This window comes from Tenrec ecaudatus, chromosome 7 (assembly GCF_050624435.1).
Source record: "Tenrec ecaudatus isolate mTenEca1 chromosome 7, mTenEca1.hap1, whole genome shotgun sequence".
NCBI lineage: Eukaryota > Metazoa > Chordata > Mammalia > Afrosoricida > Tenrecidae > Tenrec > Tenrec ecaudatus.
The window spans coordinates 70907652-70924552 of NC_134536.1; the positions used below are offsets into that span (position 1 = coordinate 70907652).

Consider the following 16901-nt stretch of genomic DNA (forward strand, 5'->3'; position numbering starts at 1 on the left):
CAATCCTTCAGAAACCACAATTTTGATTAGATCTTTTTATGAAGGTATCATAAAAAGATTAAGACAAGTCTATTACTGAGAAAATTTGTTTACAATTATTCACTGATCACAGAGACACGTTTACACACATTTTGTTTGGCATAAAACCCTACATATACGAATTAAAATCTAGAAGCAATACTTTTTTACTTAGTTTCACAGTCTCAGAGTCAAAAACTGTGATTGGCACAGAAAAAAATTACAAATGCATAAATAACCTATGTTCCCATTTAGAAATAATATAAAACATCTTATCTTAGCAATTATATCATTTACATTCAAATTTACTTTGAAATCCAACCTGGTAAGCTATCATATGAAAGGAAAATTGGCCTATTAAGACTATTTTTACTTTCCTTTCTTTTTTAAGTATTGTGTATGTGTAGGATTTTCCTTTTTTATTGTTTCTGTTGCATTTGTTCAGTGTTGTAAACAAAACATCACATTAAAATGTGATGTTTGTATATCTTATCTATAGTTATTCTGTTTCTCTGATGATCACAAATGCATACTAATGTTCATTATTTAACAACATGTCCATGCTCTTGAGATGATTCTAACTCATAGCAAGAATGGTAGTTATATAATCTGTTGTCAATTAGAGAGGATTAAGAGTGAAGGAGTGGAGTTCAGCCTGTCAAGCAGGTCGCAGTTTGATGACCTCATTTGGAGGCGCTTAGGATATAAATAGCTCACTGGAGGCAGGACACAAACTCACTCCCTGGATGACATTGCATCTGACAAGACATATGGAGCTACACTAGAGACCTGGACTGAAAGGAGCCATATGGAAACCCCTGCCAGCACTGAGGTGCCTCTACTGCTACTGGATCCACAAGACTTTCTACCCACTGGCCTGAGATCTTCCTGCATTTGACATCATTACATGTGTTTCATGAGTCTGAAGAGGAATTTATAGGTTGGTATCAGATATATGCATTAATATCAGACTTATGGACTTGATCTGGACTGGGCTGGGATGTTTTCTCAATATTCAATTGCTCTTATATATAAAAATCCTATATACATATGAATGTCTCTGGATTTGTTTCTCTAGTCTCTACCCAGACTAACCCAGCAGCCTTATAGGTTTTCCAAAGCGTCCAGTCTTCAGAATCAGACTGCCCAAGCAGCTTTGTAGTTAGCAGCCGAGCACTTTAGTCAGCACCACCAGGGCTCATTAGCAACATATGGACCCTCCTTTACAGCGCGCCATAACCAGAATTAAATCCAAACTTTATTACTGATGTCAAACACGTCCAGATTTTGAACATGACCATGTGGGCAGGGTACTCTGAGAATATACACCTCTATTTTTATATAATACCTTTATTTCTTTTAACTCATCAAGTCCCTTCCTATACACCTTCTACATTTCAATTCCTTTTCCGTTATTCCTTTGAGAAAGAAGCTTTTGAAAAGGTTTCTTTTCTTTAAGATGCCTCTCCTGGCAAATTAAGGAAAAGTTTCCTTGTGAGATGAATTACTTGTCTTCTATAATGTATAATGCAGGGGAATTCCTATAATATGAATTTAGCATTTTAATTCTTCTTCAACGATACAATATTTTAACTGATATTTTAATTACTTTATGTTCACATGGGTGATATTTCTTCAATAACTGGCGATGTATGCCAAGAGTGAAATCACCCTAGCTGCCGTTTCTGCTCTACAATTGCAATCACTCAACACACCGCCGAAGTCTTATTAGAGAAAAACAAATTTTCTAGATATCCTGGTCTACATATCCGGGAAAGAAGAAACTTAAATATTTCTTCATGTGTTATCAATATTATTGTGAAGCTACACAAATAAAGAAAAAGTTAATTAGACTAGTATAAAAGAAAAAATAACACTTCACATGTTTTATTAGGATTTGAAATAGTCATTAAATTTTAGTAGCTATTTACACTATAGTTATACAGTACCTTTCAATGAATACATATTTAATAAATGGTTGTTGAATAGCAGCTAAAATATTAGAAAAGTCAGTTTCTTACAGCATAAATCAGAATCGCACTAGTCTCTGATACACTGTTTCTGGGTTGACGTTCTCATTACTTTAGTCTCTGAATAATTTCCTGATTGTTTTCACTGTCAAGTGTTTCCTATTTTAAGAAGATTCGCATTAGCCCTTTTTGAAACTGTCATCATGTTGGCATTGGGCTATGAACTCCCAGGCGGTGTGTTTCCATAGGAAACAGTGCCATGCACACAAAATAGGGTGGTTAGGAGTCAGAATTAATTTAAAGGCAGTGAGTTGGATTCTTAGTTCTATTTTTTTAGCTTTCTTGCCTAAAATTAAATAGCACATACATCAGAGAGTTATAACAATTTTACTAGCATGCACAAGCCTTTGCCCTAGAAATTCTAGAGTGCTATCAACATTCAAAGGCAGGGTGCAAATCAACACTCATTTATGTAAACTGTTTTATGACTTAGTCTTTCTGTTTTTGTTAGAATACCTGGAGCATTTTTAAGTTCCCACAAAAAACAATTACTTGGTTACCTTCCAGTATATAATAAAAGAGAAATCAGGAGTCAAAGCAGAATAAAGGGAGGTCATTTAAGGCTGATTTAGAATTATAAAAGGTTTGATGGTGTTAAACGCCAACTGAAATGCTACGATGGCATGCAGGGAATCATTCTTGAGGCTGGAAAACTACAATAGCATAGGTATTCTTTAAAAAAATTGTCAAGGAAGAGTAAATTAGATCTCAACAGATTTCTCACTTTAACATAACTGTTTTATAAAGTGAAGCAGAATTCCTTCCTCTCTTTGTAACCTGAAAAAAAATTGTTTGGCTTACTTTCATGATTCCAATAGCACTTGATGTTACAATAAAGAACACCATTGAAGATAAACGATTTTTGCGCAATGAACACTTTTATCAATTTCAAATGGATAATGATATAAAAGCACAAACCTCTTTAAAAATAGAGACATTTCCTTGTATAAAGGCATGTATAAAAGAACTATGCTTTGAATTTAAAATATTACTTTTTCAATAAGTCACTTATGTAGTCTTTTTTCCTTCTTATAGTCGTATCTATTAGAAAACAGCTTTAAAGATATCTCATTTTGTAGTTGTATTTATAAAACTATTTTCTATCCTTGGGTAGCATAGCAAAATGCATATATTAAAAGCCTTTGTTTAAATATCTTATAATTTCCCCCACATTAATTCTAGAAATTTCTTCAATGTTTAATATGCAATATAAAGCAATATAAATGAAAACAGTGGTGGAAGTAGTCGTCATCGCTGAGGTGGTGTTGGTAGTAGTAGCAGCAGCAGTGGCGGTGGTGGTAGTAGTAGTAGTAGTAGTAGTAGTAGTAGTAGTAGTAGTAGTAGTACTGGTACCAGTACTAGTACTAGCAGTAACAGTAGTAATGTGAGCCATGGAAGTGTAAGATAAATATATAACCAGTGGCAAGGTTTAACTCCACCTCGTCAAACCCACTGCCATAAACGTGATTCCTACTTCCAGTGACCTTACGCAAGGTTTCCAACACTAAATCTTGAGGAGATTAGACAGTCTCATTTTTCCCCTTTGGAGCAGCTGATGGATTCGAGCTGCCAAGATTGCACTTGGCAATTCAATGCCTAACCTCCGGTGCCACTGAGGATCTTTATGAAACTGGAAAGGTGGAATACAACTGGAGAGGTAGGAAGGAATATATATGAGGTATAATTTTCACTTGCACATACTGAGAATTTGTATATTGCTTTATTCTGTATAGATGTCAACAAGCATAAATTATCCTGAGGTTTTCGAATTCCTATAAACCTCCCCAGAGATTTGAAAGTAATTTAACTGACCTTGTCTCCTTAAAGTAGTCCCATAATAATATGTGCTACTTTATTACAGCTTAGGTGTTTTCCCTCATGCTAACGAATAACTCCAGTTGGCTTTATGAATAACATGCTTATAACAGTTGTCTCGCGAGCCCATATATGAGTTATTAGCTGTAAGAAATACACAGCCCAAAGCTACAAGTATAATTTATACCCAGCTTAATACCACAGTTGCATTAGCAAGTTTATATGTATTCATCTCTGCAATGCTGGCTCAACTGCTAAACAGCCTTTTAAAAATGAGAAACTTGACAACATAGTTCATAAAATAGTATATGAAAAGTTATGATGCTTTAATTTCAAAAGGAAAATATGACATGGTTTATTTATTTACTTGGTCCTGGAACAGACATTTTCACTGGTACCTTTGCAGCACAACATAAAGAGGAAAGCACTTGGAAAATATGTATCATATTCTCTGAGGAACATGGTGCTTTGTTGCATAACATTATCAAGTATTTATCTCATTCTTTCAATAAATATTCTTGGAAGCTGGACATTACTATTTTTTGCATTACTATTATTTATATCGCTCAGTTATTTTCAGTATGCTAGAAGCACATGGATGTTACCAACAATACACCACAAACCAGAGGACAAGAAATGCAATGAACTCATATGACACTGTGGTCGTTACATAATTTCATGTCTACTTGATAAATAGAATGAAGGAGTGGGGTTTAGCCTGTCAATCAGGTCACAGCATGATGCTGCATCCTTGCGGGTGTGGCCTTCCCATAAGGATTCTGGGAATTCTCCTCTTCCTGGAGGCAGGATGCACTGTCTCTCTGCTGCACCTTCCTATTGACAAGCCCCAAAGAGCCATGGCAGGCAGAGCCCTGGAGATGCATCCACCACCATTGGATCCACAAGACTTGACACCCACAGACTTGTGATCTTCCTGCATTCGGCATGATTGTGAATGGTTATGCGAGTCTGAAAAGGTATTTATGGACTAGTATAATACTGAGAAGTATTTATGGGCTAATATCAGATTTGTCTGGACTGGGCGGTTATGTTTTCTCAATATAGAATTGCTTTTTGATATAAAGCTCTCTTTTACACACATATGAGTGTCTCTGGATTTATTTCTCTAGTCAACCCTTTAATACAGACACATAATATCCATCTTAATATACTAAACCATCTGATGATTCACAAAAATGATCCATTTTTTATAGCTGCCTATTTAAATTCAAAAACAAGTTATTTAAATTACCTATAGTAATAAGAGTTCAAAGTATGGCCAATGTGATGGAAAGACCTCATGGTTTACATATACATAATATAGGTACATACAAGGAGGGACCAAAAAATACCTGGAAAAAAGCTCAACCTGAGCGGAGTTTTCATAGGACACATTTTTCCTGCGAGGCAAGCATCAAACAACTCGGTCCAGTGGTGTCTCTTGGGAAGGTTCTTTCTGGTCACTATGGATTTTTTTGTAAAAGCAGTTTCACTCAAACCTTGTTTTTTTGATGGCCAATTTAAGAGAAGAGCGTGCAGCTGTGAAATTTTGTCTCCTGCTCAGGAAAAATGCTGCAGAAACTGTTGTGACGTTGAACACAGCTTACAAGGACAGCACTATGGGAAAAACTGTAGTGTGGGAGTGGTTTTCTTGCTTTAAAAAAAGGTGAAATGTTAATGGATGACAAATCTCATTCTGGACATCAGTCAACTAACCGAACAGACTAAAATGTCAACTCATAGTGCATTTGGAATGAGTTCCACCAGGTCACCTTGTTAATGAAGCGTTCTATTTCGGGGTTCTAAAAAGATTGCATAACAGCGTGTGACAAAAAAGGCCTGATATGTGGCAGACTTGGTCTGGTTCTGTAACCACAACAAGGTGCTGTCACATAGCCATCTCAGTGCACCAGTTTTTGCTAAAAAATAGCATGCCTCTCTTACCCCACACACCTTACTTATAGAATTTGCACCCTGTGACTTTTTGTTTCTGAAAATGCAGAGGGACATGAAAGGACAGCGATTCGAAGACACTTACGAAGTAAAGAAAAGAATGAGGGAGGTGCCGTCAATCATCAAACAGATGAGTTTAAAAAATGTTTCCAAGAATGGAATCGCAGATTTGGAAACAGTATTAAATAAAATGGAGAGTACTTTTAAGGTTATAAGGTTGTTTTGTGATGAAAGTTAAATTCATAACTTTGAAAAAAAAAGTCCATGTTTCTTTGCGTACCCAATCATGTGTGTGTGTGTGTGTTTAAAAGAGCAGGTCACTTCCATAAGGAAGAACTCCATACATTATTCTTTCCGTTAGTTTACTTTATAGCATTATCTAAAACAGAAAACAAAGCCAACACACTGCCATAGAATCGATTCCCACTCACAGTGACCCTAGAGGGCAGGTAGACTGCATCCAAGGGTTTCTAAGGTTTGTGGGATTTGAAGGTCTCATCTTTCTCCTGCAGATGGGGCTGGGGGTTTCAAACATCTTACTTTGTGGTTATTAGCGCAACACGTAGCCCACCATGCCACCAGGGATCCCTGTTCTTACACGTATATTATAAAAACTCTCACTGCCATAGATTCCATACTGACTCACAGCAAGTCTCTCTACGTTTCTGGGGCTGTAACTGTTTATTGAAGTAGAAAGCCCAGTCTTTCTCCTGCTGAGTTGCTGGTGGTATCGAACTGCTGACCACGCAGTTCATAGTGCAACACATAGAACTAAACCACCTGGGTTCCATAGATAAAGATAGATAGATAGATAGATGATAAATATAGAGTTATAGATGGATATAGCGATATAGATCAATATTTAGAGAATATACTGTCTGTATAATATGCTTTCCTGTAGTAGACACTTAGTATTATCAATTTTGGAAATGTATCAAAAAATATAACTCCAGGAAAACATTTATTTTACAAAAGCCTGTCTAATCAGTGATATAGTAAGATTTTCAAGTACTTATGCATGAAAAATATATCATCTTGCTCTTGATTCTATATGCAGTTCAAACACAACTCAATAAAACAAACCATCCTATAAGTATAAAGAAATCCAAAAATGTTTTCACTTTTTCCCTATAACTAATATTATTTTTATTTTAAATATTGGAATTTTTAAAATTGAGAATTCCTGTTTTAATGATGCTCTAAATACTGCTTTACCTCCCTCCTATTGCTAACCAATAATTACTTTATTTCTGTATTAATATTTTCCTATATTTAATTATTTAAAAATAAAACTGCCATTCACAAAACATAGGTCATTTAAGTAGTCCAGTCAACCAATTCCATAATTAAGATGGGTTTCAGTGATTGCAATTCAGTTCCAAAGTAAAATTAATGCAATAATAAGTAGCTGCAATCACTACAGCCTTCACATTGTAATATTGCCTACATGTGTAACTCTTTAGATTTCAAAAGGAATATTTCTAAATATTACATAGCAAGGGAAGTAAGAAGAAGTCATGTTTGAACTTAATAATTACTGTACTGATTGCCTAATATATGTCAGACACTGTATTAGAAATGTATATATTATTACTAATATATTAATTAGGACCTCTATTTCTGTTTGAGGAAAGATAACAAGAATTTAAATCAATTTGACCAAGGCTCACAACTGTATAATAAATAGGAAGTGAATAAAAATTTCCTTATCAATGATTGATTATTAACTCTTGCTGTGAAGCCCTTACTGTGTGTGTGGATGTGTGCTTGCAAGGAAAAGATGTACCTTTTTCAATGACAAAAAATCCTAAGTGAATTACTTTCTCTTACAATTTTTCTGAAGTTACATCTTCATATGGTATCACCAAAACCCATCTTTAGTTAGATCATAATATATTTCAAAAATCAAATCAAATTCTATACATTAAAAGATCCTTTCAAATGAGAAGGATGAAGAAGCAGCCATAAACTGATTGGTACTAAATTTTAAAAAATTCTTTAACACTTATTTAAATATATTCTGTTGAGGGGTAAATTCTTTCTACATATGTTTACACATGCACGGCTCCATACCTGACTTTTTCTGACTTTTCCTCTTTATGTCTTTTGAAGCATTTGGCAATGTTCCATTAACTAAATGTCATATGTCAAGTGTAGTCATACAGGTAAAACCTATAAGCAGAGTCTTGAAATTAATTCGTTTTTGTCTTGTTTAAGTTGTCCCATAAAAGAAATATATGCTAGTTAGTTCATTTTAGCTTAGGTGTTTTCCATCAAGCCAATGAGCTTTACAGTTTAGTTCACAGTTATATAATTGGGTGTCGCTGTTTTGCAATTCCCTAAACATATTTTTGTCTTCTTTTCCTATTGCTTACCTAGCAATGAGTTTGTTTTTGTATTGTTTCTATATGTTTAATTCATGAAGGGGTAAGATGCGTCTTTGAAAGATTATGAGTATTAGTTACCTCTGCAATTATGTCCACAAAAAAATTATAATAAACACGATCAGGCTGGCCTTATCCCATTGCTCCAGGAAAGAAAACAGCATGACCAACACTCCTTCCCCACTAGTCTTCTCGGTCAATTCACAGATGGCACACAGTCCAAACTGGCCAAGCAAGCCTCCACTCATTGATCTTACTGAAACTTGGAAGGAGAACCTCTTTGTCAAAATGAGAACTCTAAGCAACAAGTAAGTTTAGAAGCAAAATTTTCCAACCTCAGCGCTCTGCAGCTGAACTGGATAACAGTGTGTTGTGATTGACCGTTCTGTGTATTTTAGGGTCATCGTAGGAATATTTACTAGGGTCCTGACTTTTTTATCACTAAGTATATCTATCACCTCCTCCAGCTCCCAATAAATCATGTCAATTCATCTCCTTACAGAAGGGTCTCAGGGAGGAGACGAGTCAGTCAGGGTGCAGTGTAGCAACTATGAAAAATACAACTTTCCTCTAGTTCCTAAATGCTTCCTCCCCACCCATGATCATGATGCTAGTTCTACCTTACAAATCCGGCTAGACCAGAGGAAGTACACTAGTAGAGATAGGAACTGGAAAGACAGGGAATCCAGGACGGATGATCTCTTCAGGACCAGTGGTGAGAATGACCATACCAGGAGGGTAGAGGGAGGGTGGGGTGGAAAGGGGGAACCGATTACAAGGATGTTCATATAACCTCCTCCCTGAGTGATGGACAAAGGAAAAGTGGGTGAAGGAAGACGTTGGACAGTGTAAGATATAACAAAATAATAATTTATAAAGTACCAAGGTTGATGAGGGAGAGGGGGAAGGGGGGAAAAATGAGGAGCTTACATGGAGAGCAAATGTTTTGAGAATGATGAAGGCAACGAATATACAAATGTGCTTTACACAATCGATGTATGTATAGATTGTGATAAGAGTTGTTTGAGGCCCCAATAAAATTATTTTTTAAAAATCATGTCAATCAGAAATGCCTTCCCACATTGCTGAAAGTCCTTTATGAACCAGTTGTGAACAAATGGTCTAGAGCAATCATGAATTAATTCTGTTACCGTGTTGAAATGCTTAAGAATGATATTTATAGAAAACAAAATCAAAAGATAAGTCAGTAAGAGACACAGAAACTCAACAGCATATTTTCAGACCCTAGATCCAACTATGCTTCTTAAGAGAGAACAATTAGAATAGCAGGATTTGATTTAGCAAATTGAAAATTCATGGAAAAATACACTAAGGGCCATTTAATTGTTTTTTATTCTGTTTCCAACTGAGGTATAAAAAAAGAAATACACACACACAAAAGAAAATTTCAAAAATCTCATAGAAAAATTCCATTATCTGGTAATTCCAATTTTCCATTTACTTTTTGAGGTACCTCTGATTGGATTTATATGTATGTAAATATATATCTGTTTAGTATGAAAAAGAAGAGACTATGAATCTCCTTTTATGATTAATAATAATGAATGCATAAGGTATTTTAAAAGGTGAAATTTTATTTAGTTACAGTGGAAAATTCACCATATTCTTCAATACAAAATAACTTAACTATTTTATAGAATTATTTTCCTAGTAGTATAATATACTTTGATATAATGAATAATTTCAAACTTAAATGTGACAAAATTCAAAGTCAAATATGATTTAATGATATGAGAAAGTGCCAGAGTATTTTTTCAAAGAGAAAAATTTATTAACATTACAATTGAGAAATCATGATATTATTTTGGGCCCAAAGAAATAACCACCTTAATTTTTTTTAAATCCACATCTCTTTCTGCTTCAAATTCTTGCTATTTTTGCTTTATTTTTCACCTGAAATATTGAGTCTATGCTTTATTCATATGGATATAGATATCTCCTCTTTACTACAAATATTTGAAGCATATTATCCTAGAATTGAATTTTCATCATGAAATTTAGAGTTTTCATCATCTAATACATCTATTGTTTATTAAGTTGGGACTATAAATTGAAAAAATTAATTGTTGAGAAATGATATACCGATTATAATATTAAGATGGAAAACTTAATATTTTTTAATATTTAAGATATTAAATCAGATACTATTTTCTCTAAGACAAATTTTTGCCCATATAGAAAAATACATGGTTTCTTTATATTTAATGACAAAAATAATAGCTTTTTTGAATAAAATCATGGAGAATAACAGATGCTAAATAATATTTTTGCTAATTGGTAAGATCAAATTATTAATAAATAAATATGAGAGCCTCAACAATTTAAAGGAAAAATTCCATTATCTTTTAGCTCCATCTTTACATGAACTATTAGGAACTCCCTTTTAAATAAATAAGTCTGTCATCAATCTTCACAATGTAATAGATATTGAGAAAAGTGACTTACATGATCAATTAATTCACGAACCATTCCATTCCATTGTCCATTGGCATCATCCTGGGCTCCATACTTTCCATCCTCCACAAGTCTAATTTCATATGTAAAGCCAAGAATTGTAGATAGCTCTCTGAGAAGGTCAATGCAATAGCCCTCAAACCGGTCATTCCCATAGAGAGGTTTATCAGACTTCTTAAATAGAACATAGGGTTCCTCCTAAAAACAATAAACATAAAGATAAGAGTGTTAACTGCTTATGAAACTGACTATGAGGATTTTGGATTTCTTAGAACAGAAAATTGTACATTATCAAACTTAGGGAAACAAATCAATTTAGGTATATTTCTTTTACTTGTAATTAATATAGTTTAATATACTAAGAAGGGATATATTCATATTACTAATGGGATATTTATACTTAACAAGAAATACAAAGCTATACTATTTTGCTATTATAATGTGATATAAATGTAGTATAGAATATATAATGTACAATATATCTTATATGCATGCCCCCCCAATATCTGTTAGTTGATTGAACTGCAGTAGTTTCTGTGTTACTGTAATGCTAGAAGCTTCACTACCAGTATTTTAAATATCAGCAGAGTTGCCCATGGTAAATGGGTTTCAGCTAAGTTTCCAGACCAAGTACAAACTAGGAAGAAAAAAGATGCTTTCCACTTCTGAAAAATGAGCTATTTCTACTATTACATGTAAGTAGAAGAACATTTTCTGATACAATGTCTTAAATTATGCCAGAAAATGAGTCCCTTATGTTGGAAGATAAACCAATTACTATAGAAGAAGAGCTGTCTCCTCAAAACAGAGTCTATCGTAACAAACAAAGCATTCGGAACATTCATTTGTTGATGGCACATACTTAAAAATGAGAAAAAAATCTGTAAAACATCCTTTAATAATCAGAACATGACATGTATAAAGTATGGATCAAGTAAAATTGTGAGCCATTAACAAAAGAAATGGAACAAATAAGATCCATGTCCTAAGCATCAGTAAGTGGAAAATGACCATTTTGAATTGGACAATCATGGTTTTCCATGCCAGGAATGACAGGGAAAGTGGAATGGTGTCCCATTCAACACCAGAAAAAACATTTCAAGTTCTATCTTGATATACATTTTTTTCTGTAAGATACTATTGATGTGCCTACAAGGAAGATTGGTTAATACAACTATTATTCAAATTTATGCACCAACTACTAAACTAGTGATGAAGATGTAGATATAGATGAAGAAGAATTTTACCAACTGCTTCAATCTGAAATTGATCAAATATGTGATCAAGATTCATTAACAATTTCTATAATTACTGGTGATGGGAATGGAGAAGGTGAAAACAAAGAAGAAATGCAGTAGGTGGAAAATATGGCCATGGTGCTAGGTCAATGACAGAGATCACCTAATAGTAATCTGAAAGAGTGACCTTGATGGCATTGTAGGTGGACATACTTGACCTCTGCAGACTAATCTATTGCACAGGGCAAGAGTTAGCCATGCCCCCATGGTCCATTCTACATTTCCAATTCTGACACCAATAGTTCCTCCAGCACCATTCTTCATCTATGCTAGGTTCAATAAATCATTTTAATGGCCACACAGATCTCACGTACAATACTCACAGTTAAGGGGATTTATTTGGGAATTCAGAAAGGATACAGTCATTGGCTTCCTCAGCAGCAGCCAAGCCTCTCTATTCTTGTCTCTCAGCCATATGATCTCTTGGCCTTTGCCTACTTGGGCCAAGAAGGCAGCCTATCTATTGTAGGTCCCACAGTTCCATGGTCTCTATCTAAATGAGAAGATGGCACCTATGGTCTCCATGACACTCCTCTCAGTGTCTGTGACAGTCAGTCAATCTCTGATGCATGTGGTCTCCAAAGCCTCCAGCACTTCAAAGAGATCTTGAATTTACTCTTCCGCCATCCTTTGAGTTTATTTCTTTCCTGCTGCTTCAATGATGGCTCATCCTTGTAGCCAGGGAATGGGAATGGAAGCTGATCAATCCCCTCTATTACTGTTACACATGCCCTATTTCCATAGTCCCACACAATCACTTGGTGGAAGTAACAGATTCTTAGGTACAAGAGTCATGTTAAGATATTTCAGTAATGCTACACACAGAATAAGGCAGGTATACCAGTGAACTCCAATGTTCAGTACCACGGGTGGGAACTGCCACCTGGCTGCTGGTGCAACCTTGTCTTTGAGAGTAGTCCCACACTGCATCTGTTGAACCCTATGTCAAGTGGGTATACCACACTCTGCTACCTTTAGGAAGAGTGGGAACTCCTGCTGCTTCAAGAACAGGTGATCGAGTCTCAGTTATCTCTTTACTTACCACTCTATTTCTTCAACTTTATTCGCATGCCATTCTCTTTCCCAGCACAGTCAGTCTCAATGAGCACAGGTTTATGTTGCTTTTTCCCCCTCTCTTTCTTCTTTTTCTATTTCCCTCTTTCTCCTCTCCTCTAATTCCTGTCATACGCCACCACTGGCTTCCAGATTATTACCCTCCACCTAGGGCAAATCAACCCAAATAGCAGGGGGAACTCCCGCCTGCCCTCTGTGGGAGTGCTGTACACCACACGAGGCAGCTGGGACAGCATCTACAGCGTGCTGCGCTGCTGAGGAAGCCTCTGTTGGACCTCTAAGGTGATCTCGTCAACTAGGGCAATTCCGCCCAACACCACTGGGTCCTGCATTAAAAGGGCACACCAACCTGCCATTGTGGGACAGGGTCTAAACCCCTCTGGCCTCACATTCAAGCAATCAGGGATCAGCTATCTCTTTATTCTCTATTTCCTCCTGTTCTCTCTCCTCCCTCTTTATCATCACAGCCAATCTTAGTGAACACAGTTGAGTTTTTCCCCCTTTATTCATTCTTCTCGCTTTCTTTGTTCTCTTCTCTTCTTTCTCTGCGTGTATGATTCTCTCTTTTCCCTCTCTTTCCTTTCACCTGCCACTGCTGGTTCCCAGACCCCGACCCGCTGCCTAGGGCAACTCTGCCCACTCAGTGGGAAACCTGACCCTAAGACAGTGATGCACACAGGACAAGACATTGCTACACACAACACAGCATGGGGTCAGCTATCTCTTTATCTATTTTCTTAACTCTCCATTGCTTCTTTTTCTTTCTTTCTTTGGGAGCTTCTTTCACTTTTTCTTCTTTTCTCCTATCCTCCTAGCTCGTCTCTCTTTCCTCCCAGTCTCAGCAGATTCAGTTCTCCTTGTTTGTTGTTCTCTTTTTTCTGTTTTCACTTTTGTTTGTTTTGTGCACTTTAGTTGTGTGTGTGAGAGTGGGTGTTAGTTTGCTTGACATTGTTGCTCCAGTTTTTGTGTTCTTTTCTCTCTTTTCCTCTCCTTTCTTTGAAAAGGGCTCAAAAATATTAAATGGGAAGCAGATGCCCTCTTCAACAAATGGTGCTGGACAAAATGGATATCTACCTGCAGAAAAAATGAAGCAAGACCTTACCTCACTCCATGCACAAAAATAAACTCAAGGTGGATCACAGACCTTGAGATAAAACCCCAAACAATTAGGGCCATTAAGGACAGAATTGGGAGAAACTTGAGAACCTTGGCACATGGAATACATAGACTATCAGAAATAGGGAATAATACAAATAGAGAGTCACAAATAAACAAGTGGGATATACTGAAGATAAGATACCTGTGTACATCGAAAGAATTCACCAAGAGAGTAATAACAGAGCCCATCTTTAGTCATGACAGATGAAACAAAAGCCTTCTTACTAAAATCTACAATACTTTGCAAACTTACAATAAGAGAAAACTAACTGCCCAATGAGGAGGTGGGCAAAGGACCTGAACAGAAGTTTCACAGAGTCTGATATCTAAAGGGGCAGTAAATATGTGAGAAAATGTTCCTGATCATTAACCATAAGAGAAATGCAAATAAAAACAACTATGAGATACTACCTAACACCCTCAAAGATAGTTCAATTAGAAAATCAGAAAGAAACAAGTGTTGGAGGGGCTGTGGTGAGATAGGAACTCTCATCCACTGCTGGTGGAACTGTAGGTATATACAGCCACTATGGAAATCAATTTGGTGATTTCTAAAACAGATGGAAATTGAGCTAAAATATGACCCAGCAATCTCCCTACTGGGCATATACCCAGAAGAGGCAAGAAAAAAAAACCACGGCCAGACATCTGTGCTCCAATGTTCATTATGGCACAGTTCACAATTGCAAGGAGTTGGAAAAATCCCAAATTTCCATCAACAGATGAATGGATTAAAAACTGTGGTACATACACACAACGGAGTACAATGCATCACTAAAAAGCAGTGATGAACGCATGGAGCATATCGCCTCATGGGAAGAACTGGAGGAAACTATGCTAAGTGAAGTAAGGCAAGCAAAAAAGAACAAGTGTAACATGAGTTCGCTGAGGTAACTTTATTAAAAAAAAAAAAGAAAATTCAAAAGGGGCAAAGGGATAAAGCTACTGCATATAAACACTCCAGGGGTGAGGTCTAGGTAGTATGGCAGAGGCCAGACCAAATCTAGGGGTACATATGGTAGCCAACTAAAAAGAGGGCGAGGGGGATAAAAGAGATGTGTGGCGAGGGAATAGGGAACTGACCAACCCAAGGGGAGGGTATTGTTTGTGTCTCCACAGGGTAAGAGGGACCAGACTTAAATTCAGTGTTCCCGGATGTGAATGCAGCGTGCCGGCAAGGAGTGGGGAGCCAGTGGAGGGGCCTGAGGGCTCGGCTCCCATACCAGCTATGTGGACAACTGCCCCTCCCCCAAGAAGAATTTACTTTAGAGTATGGCAGTGAAGCTGCAGCTAGAGGAGAGGGGCATGTCTGATCAGAACACAAAGGAGCAAATGAATGGGGAGGAAGAGCCAGTGGAGCACATCATGGCCCACCAGGCCAGGAGGATGATATCCCCGCTCAGAACAGCCAATGCACAGAGTGAACCATATGGCTGATCCCACTATGAGACACGCTGTCCTTCGCTGGCCCAGGGCCCTAAGGGGGACAACACTGGAGACTCAGTGTTGGGACTGGCCTGGGCTGACCCCACAACACCAAGGCAAAACACTAAAGGTGTGCTGCAGAGCAACTGGTAGAGCAGAGGATGGAGCTCCCGAGGGAGTACAAAGGATAGATTCTGGGGCCAGATCATGGCACCCCATCGGACCTGACTGGAGGACATGCCTAGAGTTCAAAAATCAAACCTTTATCTATTTATAGGTTTTTCTTTTTAAAAAACTTGATCTTAGCCAAAAGGCTGAGAATTAATCTTTCTAATTTTTTTCCTTTTAATTTATTCTTTTATGGGTCATTGGTTTTCTTTTTTGTTGTCATCACTGTGTTCTCATTCATCGCCTGTCTTTCTATGCCTTGTTTTTTGGTACATAATATTATCTCTACAGATATATCTAGATAAGATAGGCTAGATGAACAGTCTGGAGGAGAAAACAATGGGACCCATGGTTCCAGGGGGACATGGGAGAGGGGGAAGGCGGGGGTAAGGAGGTGGTGCTGACCAACCCAGGGACAGGGGAGCAACAAGTGATATAAAATTAGTGACAAGGAGGGTATGAGAGGCCTGGCAGGAATTCAGCAAGGGCAATGTAACCGAGAGAAATTACTGAAATCCAAATGAAGGCTGAACATTATAGTGGGACAAGAGGAAAGTAAAAGGAAATAGAGGAAAGAACTAGGTGACAAAGGGTATTTATAGAGGTCTTAATTCAGGCATGTGCATATGGAAATATATTTATATAGGATAGAGGGGAAATATATCTACATGCATATATTTATAGGTTTAGTATTAAGGCATCTGATGGACATTATACCTCCAGTCAAGTACTTACTAAATGCAAGAACACTTTGTTCTATTATTAAATTGTCATTCCATAATGCACACTTTCCAGACATGATTGCTGAGGACAAATGTGTGCATAAGCAAATGTGGTGAAAAGAGCTGATGGTGCTCGACTATCAAAAGATATAGCATCTGGGGTCTTAAAGGCTTGCAGATAAACAAATGGCCATCTTTCTCAGAAGCATCAAAGCCCACATGGAAAAAGCATACCTGCCTGCGTTACCATGCGGTGTAGAAGGGACCAGGTATGAGACATCAAAAAACAAAAAAATCCTATCAGTGGGTGCCCACCTTCCCGATACAATCACTGAACACAACATGTGCATAAGCAAATGTGGTAAAGAAAGTTGATGCTGC

General features: G+C 36.9%; 1 protein-coding gene across 2 annotated transcripts in view; it reads right to left on the reverse strand.

Annotated features, from left to right (window-relative positions):
• GRIK2 (glutamate ionotropic receptor kainate type subunit 2) overlaps window positions 1-16901 on the reverse strand; it is a 754817-nt gene that overhangs the window by 235241 nt on the left and 502675 nt on the right. For both annotated transcript variants that reach the window (XM_075554727.1, XM_075554725.1), the window contains exon 11: window positions 10667-10873. In XM_075554727.1, the coding sequence (XP_075410842.1) occupies window positions 10667-10873 (207 nt within the window). The remainder of the gene's footprint in view (window positions 1-10666; window positions 10874-16901) is intronic.